This window comes from Barbus barbus (genome assembly GCF_936440315.1).
Source record: "Barbus barbus genome assembly, chromosome: 30".
Taxonomy (NCBI): Eukaryota; Metazoa; Chordata; class Actinopteri; order Cypriniformes; family Cyprinidae; genus Barbus; species Barbus barbus.
The window spans coordinates 15,958,971-15,965,800 of record NC_136758.1 but is presented as its reverse complement, the minus strand read 5'-3'; the positions used below and the strand labels follow the sequence as shown (position 1 = coordinate 15,965,800).

At 36.0% G+C, this 6,830-nt stretch overlaps 1 protein-coding gene across 3 annotated transcripts in view; it reads left to right on the top strand.

The window, feature by feature from the left end:
- The first annotated feature begins 5,348 nt into the window (after positions 1 to 5,348).
- The window catches only part of pacrg (PARK2 co-regulated), a 94,712-nt gene continuing 93,230 nt past the window's right edge, over positions 5,349 to 6,830 (top strand). The window contains exons 1-2 of one of the 3 annotated variants that reach the window (XM_079385766.1): positions 5,352 to 5,407; positions 5,519 to 5,571. In XM_079385766.1, the coding sequence (XP_079241892.1) occupies positions 5,557 to 5,571 (15 nt within the window). In that variant the 5' untranslated portion in view covers positions 5,352 to 5,407; positions 5,519 to 5,556. Of the gene's footprint in view, positions 5,572 to 6,830 lie in introns of all 3 variants that reach the window. The other 2 variants (XM_079385765.1, XM_079385764.1) reach the window with 2 other exon arrangements.

Here is a 6,830-nt window from a genome sequence, read left to right as displayed (position 1 = left end):
ATGATATATGCAATGCCAATCTCCATGCATACCCCGAATCACAAACACCTGACACATCAATACAAACATCACCAACAAGAACAATATTTCTTATGCAAATCCTCATACAAAGAGCAATAATACAAAAAATGCTTCTCATCTTCTATCACAGAAATATTTGATGTTAACTTTCTATAACTACAGATTCTCTCTGCCACTGGTGTATTACTCCATCTGCCTGTTTCTGCAAGAGGATTACTTGAACATCTAAACACAGACGCGATGTAGTTCTCTTGTAACAACAAAGACTTGCATTGTGAATATATATTTAAATTATTATTTTCTAAAACTGATGTATACCATGCCTCATGTGCTTTTTCTCTCAATCGTTGGTTAAGAATAGCTCTAATGTTCTTATATCACCTACACTTTGAGCCTGAAAAACCATAAAAATACAGCAAAATTCTAATGCAAGTAACTCATGTTTTTCTTTTTTCAAATCATTTGAGGTATAAGCAACTTAAAATATTTTGTAGTATATTTCTGCAAAGCTGCTATGACAGAGAAGAATAAATGTTCTGATTTTCTGAAGAACAGACCACTATAAACCCCTGCCTGAGCTGACTTCAAGTGTGAAACATCTCTCCAGACAGAGTTACAACTCATCTCAGCCACAGGCCTTCATACGTTAGTTTGTGAGCAGGGACGGCATGGATTCAGCTTGAGCCAGAGGTGTATGTGTGTGTTTGGCAATAAGTTAAAAAAAACTTGAGATAAAACTGTTGTTTTAAACTGTTGTGCTAAAACTGCTATGTGAAAACTGCTTGAAAGCGCCGTTACGAGCAGCTTCAGCTTGTGTAAGTCTTTGATGCCATTATGTTAATCATTCTCACCTGTGTGCTGAGCTCAGAGAGTCTGCTGCTGTGTGTGATTGCAAGGAGGTGCTAATAATATTTTACTTAAACGCCATCTGCTCAGACTGCTGAGGCGGAGAGAGAGAGAGAGGGAAGGGAGAAAAACAGCAAGAAAAGAATGAGAGAGCGAATAAGAAACCAGTCTTCAACCGAACATCATTCTAATGGGAAAACTTACTGTACCTGTAAGTGTCCGAAAGTTTTGCATCACATTTTGGTCTTAATTTAAAGCTAGATATTTATAAAATATCTGTGGGTTTCTACAACAGCAAAGTAGGTGGATTCAAATGAAGTACATAAAGTCCATTGTCTGCTGCTTTGTACCTTTCAGGTGTCACCGAGGGACCATAATATGCGAGGAGACCTATTTGATCTTCTCAAGATTCACCTGGCAACACATGTGCCTGTCACCATGAAGATCAGTGAAATAATAAAACAGACCTCACTGAAGACCTTCACAATCTGTCCAAGAATTAAATTCAGCAGGCAATATATGAATCAAAATTGACAATATTTACTTTCTTAAGGTGTTGTTATAGATTAGATTAGCAAAATTTCAGATGTCTAACCAGCAGGCACACAGTGTCATAAGATGTTGATATTGGGTTAAATTTTGGTTGTCAATTCAACATCTAACGCCAATGTTGATTTGATCTCCAATACCAATGCCAGCTGATGTTGATATTTAGGTTGAGTAACCAAAATCCAACATTAAGCCAACGTCAAATTGGCATCAAATACTGACATCAACCCGATTTTCATTCTCAACCAAAATGCAACATCTGTCCGACGTCAACCTGACTGGGTATTTGGTCTGAAAGGTCTGCTATTGTCATAGAGATTTATGAAGCACCGCTCACAGAGATGTCAAACAAGCAGGTTTTTGTTAAATGTGGCAAATTCATGTTACCAAAATGTGCCCTTAGGCAACACTCCCAATTTCATGGATTTCTATTGGAATGACTGGATTGTGCATGCAAAATTTCACAGAGCAATGGTAAATGTGACTTCATCTTTGATGTCTGTTTTTTTTAGAACATTTATTTGGTGTATTTTTGTCAAAATGCAAAAATGTCCTCCTCTGTAACAACTTTCCTTTTCTGCTGACATTACAAAGGCCGTGAAGGCTACTGGATTGTAATTAAAAAGCCAGATAGCTTTGTAGGCATTGTTTTGGTCCATTTGAATATGTAATGCCCATATTTCACCATCCAGTCAGTTCCAGATGGAGAAATCAAGTTCTATTCTACTTTATTTTTCATTGAATATCCTGCTTATTCATTACATTATGAAAGTAATGCAATTCATGTTGACTTTAGATATAGAAAAATGCAGCAGATGAGATGCTGTTTTAAGCAGTTTCCCAGGGATTCACTGATTAAAGAAAGTAGCATCATCTGATTAAAAAAATCTAAATTAAAGTTTTATTCTATGGCATTTAGATTAAGCTCAGTTAATAATTCTCAGGCAAATGAAAAAAGTCAAAAGGGGCAGTCAGTCGGATCAGAGACTGGATTCGAACAGAATGAGCAAATAATCACCAGAAAAGATTAAAACAGGCCAACCGTGGATGACGACAACAAAAAACAAAACAAATTACAAGGCCTCAATATGTCCCTGCAGGATATTGATTGTAGTATGGATCTGATCTTTGGAATATTATCTAAGAGTGTGTTGTTTTTCACTGCCTTAAAGAGAAGACAGATTCAAAACAGCTTTCAGAATATTACAGCTTTTACTGTATTTTTGATTAAATAAATTCAGCCTTTGTGAGCATAAGAGAAAACATAAATATAAAAAAAAATACATACCCCAAAGATTCAAATCATGATGTGTGGAAATATATTTGAATATATTTATTTATTTTGTACTCTTAACTCTGTGGCAGTTTATCATGCACTAGTGCAGATATTCTCCAGAATATGATACGCAACTGCTTTTGATACAGCTACAGAATTATTAGCATACTCACACAAGCCACGAACGCAAGCAGAAAGGGGAAGACAAGTACACAAACAATAAAACCGAACATGAGAGAGTATTGCTACGTGCTCCTTGAATCTGAAGCAAACTCTTATACTGATGACTTTTTATGACGCTACACAGAAATGTACTCTCAGATGCATTGTTTACCATCCCGTTTTCTCTTTGTTGCAGTCGCAGTTTTACTTCCTGACAGAGTCAAGTTGCTGATGTGTTATATCTGCGGCTGTCCTGCAGAGAAACTGGAACCCACAGCCCTAATGGGCCATTTGGGGGATGCTGATTGGCATATCCGATGAGTCCTGTCGGTTGTGTTGTGTGTGTCCAACCCAGCTTCTGTTACTCCGAGGCGTGCATTTTCCTCTGTTAATGGTCCTGCAGCACCAAACCTTCTGGTGAACGCTGTCTAATTGCTGCCTGTGTCAGTGGATGCCGCATCAGCCCTGAGAGAAACGGCCAAATGAGACACACATCAAACACGAGCGGAGGCCGTGATGATGAAGATGAAGGTCTGCTGTTTACTCATTACACACATATCATGTGTGTGCGGCGGAGGCAGTGAGGGACTGAGACCTTGGCACATCAAAAAGGGTCTCGCGCACATACACATCATTAGTGCCATGAGAATGGCATAAATGAGGCCCACGCACTCAGCATCTATTGGTTTGTGTCTGAGGGCAATTCTTTTAGCCGTGTCATATGGAAAAACAGCATAATAACAGAAAAAATGTGAAACTGTCCAGTGTGTTTTCATTTTGATGACACAGGCAAACAAATATGGTGGATAACAATAAATAACACAGCTAATGGATTTGTTTACTAGGGTCTGTTAGCATCACATTGTCTTGTAAAATATTTTTGATTTATTAAAAAATGATCATAAATGGCTCTAATAGGAGTATAACTTTGCAAATATTTCCCCTCAAACACACACATACACAGCATTTCCTTCCTCGGTGGAGTCATAAAAACCAAATAGTAGTTTTCAGAGAAACTGCTTGCACACCACACTGAAGATTAATTACTGTAGCCTACTGCTGCGAAGAGTCCAGCGGCAAAGACACACCAGAGATTAAAAGTGCCAAACTCTTATAGTGGAATGATTTAGTGCAGTGAAATTCTCTCTAGATTTAGCAGACAATGTGCTAGTAAACCTGTAGGATACAGCATCACTGCTTAAGCGTATGATGCAGGGAGGACACAGTGCCGTCATTGAGGTGGGGTAACTGGGAACGTTTTTCCCAGGCCTTGTGGTGAGGGAGGCCCTAAGGTGATTACGACAGTGATTCTCAACCACTAGAGGCATCAGGAAACCTTTAAGTGGGCCAAAAGATGAGCTAAAATGATTTATGATTTAAATGATTTAAAATAATATTTATATTGATTTATTATAGTATTATTTTTTAAGTCAAGTCAAGTCACCTTTATTTATATAGCGCTTTTTACAATGCAAATTGTGTCAAAGCAACTGCACAATATCAAAAAAGGAAAATAATGTGTCAATAATATTTTAAAATAATATTTTAAATAAATAATAATATTTTAAAAATAAATATTTTAAAATTAATGTTTTAAAATAATATTTTAAATAATTTTAATGTTTACTACATTGAATAATAGATTAATATTTAAAAATCTAATTTCAGAAAAATGCAAAACAATTCTGCATTCTTTTCTTTCTGTTTGATTGGGTATAATCCAAATTGTTGCATGTACAAAAAGTAGTTTATTTTGCTTCAATGTAATGTCAAAAAGATTATTAATTAAATATCAAAGCATGTTAAATTAAACAACAAAAGTTGTATTGTCAAAACGTTGAGAACCACAGAACTAGTTTACTCATTAGACCCTTAAAATAGTCCCTGGACAGACACATAACATGTTTTGCTGTTTTACTGGTCTCTCGTGTATATTTTTAAAAAGGTGAGCCAAACCAAAACCCTTAAAATATTTATTGGAAAAACAAAATCTAATTATACTGAATAAAAGATAGACGTGCAGAGACAATCTATGCCTCATGCACTCACATATATCACTGGAACATAATGATGCTTTCCCGTATTGATTATCATTTTGCTACACTATAATTTCCCATCTCCCTTTCCTTTTTAATGACGTTTGATAAACGACTACAGAGCGCGAGTTTAAAAAAAAACATTATTCGAAGAACTATAACATACAACATGTTATCAAGAAAAAAATAATAATAAAAAAGGAAAATAAAAAAATAGACAAATTACAAAACACAAAACAGTTGCCAGGAAAGTATTAAACTTAAAAAAAAGAAGAAGAAAAAGAAATACATATATACACGTATATATAAAATCAAATAAATAAATTGTAAAATTCACAAACTTTCAAAGTTCTTACAGCTTTCTTATTCACAGAGTCTCTGCAGAGCGCGAGTTGTTCCATAGCAAGATGAACATCCGGGTTTGTTTTTACCCTCCATAGCAACCGCATTGCGTCCTCAACAGAGTCCTTGGTAACACAAACAGACAAGCACTAATGCGACGCCATTGAGTTAGCAGGTATTCAACGTGCAATTTTAGTCTTTTAATTTGTATTGCTCTTTTTGAGCTGAAACTGTGTTTAGTTAGCAATGTGTACGAAAATGAGAACATTTCATCCTTTGGCTAAAGGAGAACTGAAAACGGAGGGATTTACGGTGAAATCCGCCATGAAGAATTCAGTGGTGAGTGCATGTTGATTTGTTATTCTTGTTTTGAAGTGTTTTTCTTTAAGTGATTTTTAAGTTAAACTAATGCCAAAATATACTGATAATGAACACAGATGAATACACAGTATTTCCAGAAGCCATAAATAATACCTGCACGAAGTAGGCTATTACTGATAATCTATCATTTTGCGTCTGCATCAAATGAGTCAAACGTTGAGGGGATATTGATTCATCTTAATGGCTCGATTCTTTTAACTCGGTTCACTATCATTACGCTAGTAGGTTGTGACAAGTGAATGTCTTTTGCTAATGAATCATTCATTTGCCTTGTGAACGTAGTTTTCATGGTGAGATACTTCGTTCGTTCAGTACGATTATTATAAGATATGCCTGTTCATTATTTTCGTTCACTCAATAAGATGAGTACCTTTCGGAGTCTTGTTCAGACTCGTTTAGTAAAGTCAAGTAGGGCTCGCTTCGTTCAGTGTGTCCAACCAACCATGTGCTTCACAGCCCGGGCTCGAATTCGCTCGTGCTATAGTCAGTCTTAAGTAACTTAACCGTTATAAAAATGTAACTAAAAAGGTTGACTGTTATTACTTTTATGAAAAGAAGCAGCCATATATGCAGCCGTCAAATGTATTTTCTGGAGGGTGCATCCTTCGAAAATTAACGAAAAATATATGAGACATGTAAACAAACTGAACGATTCGTTGTGGGATAACTTAGTGCTAGTGTTCTGTATTAATGTTCTTCTGCTTATATTACTGTGACTATATCTGTGTGTTAAATGGATAGTTCACCCCAAAATGAAAATTATGTCATTAATTAACTCTCATGTCATTCCAAAACCCATAAGACCTTCGTTTGTCTTTGGAACACAAATTAAGATATTTTTGTTATGAAATCTGAGAGCTCTCTGGCCCTGCATAGACAGCAATGCAACTGCAATGTTCCCAGTTCCAGAAACGTAGCAAGGACATCAGTAAAACAGTCCGTGTGGACATCAGTGGCTCAACTTCAATTTTGTGAAGCTACGAGAATACTTTTTGTGCACAAAGAAAACAAAAATAACAATTTATCCAACAATTCTTCTCCCCGAGTTACCGTCTTCTGCTATTTTGGAGAGTACCATGACACATGTGCGCCCTTTCACCCTAACGTAATTAACGTAATCAGCATTGTTTACATTCAGGAGAAAGCCACATTCTGAATGTAAACAATGCTGATTATATGCTGGCAATTAATTAAATAATTTTCTTTTTTGGGTGACG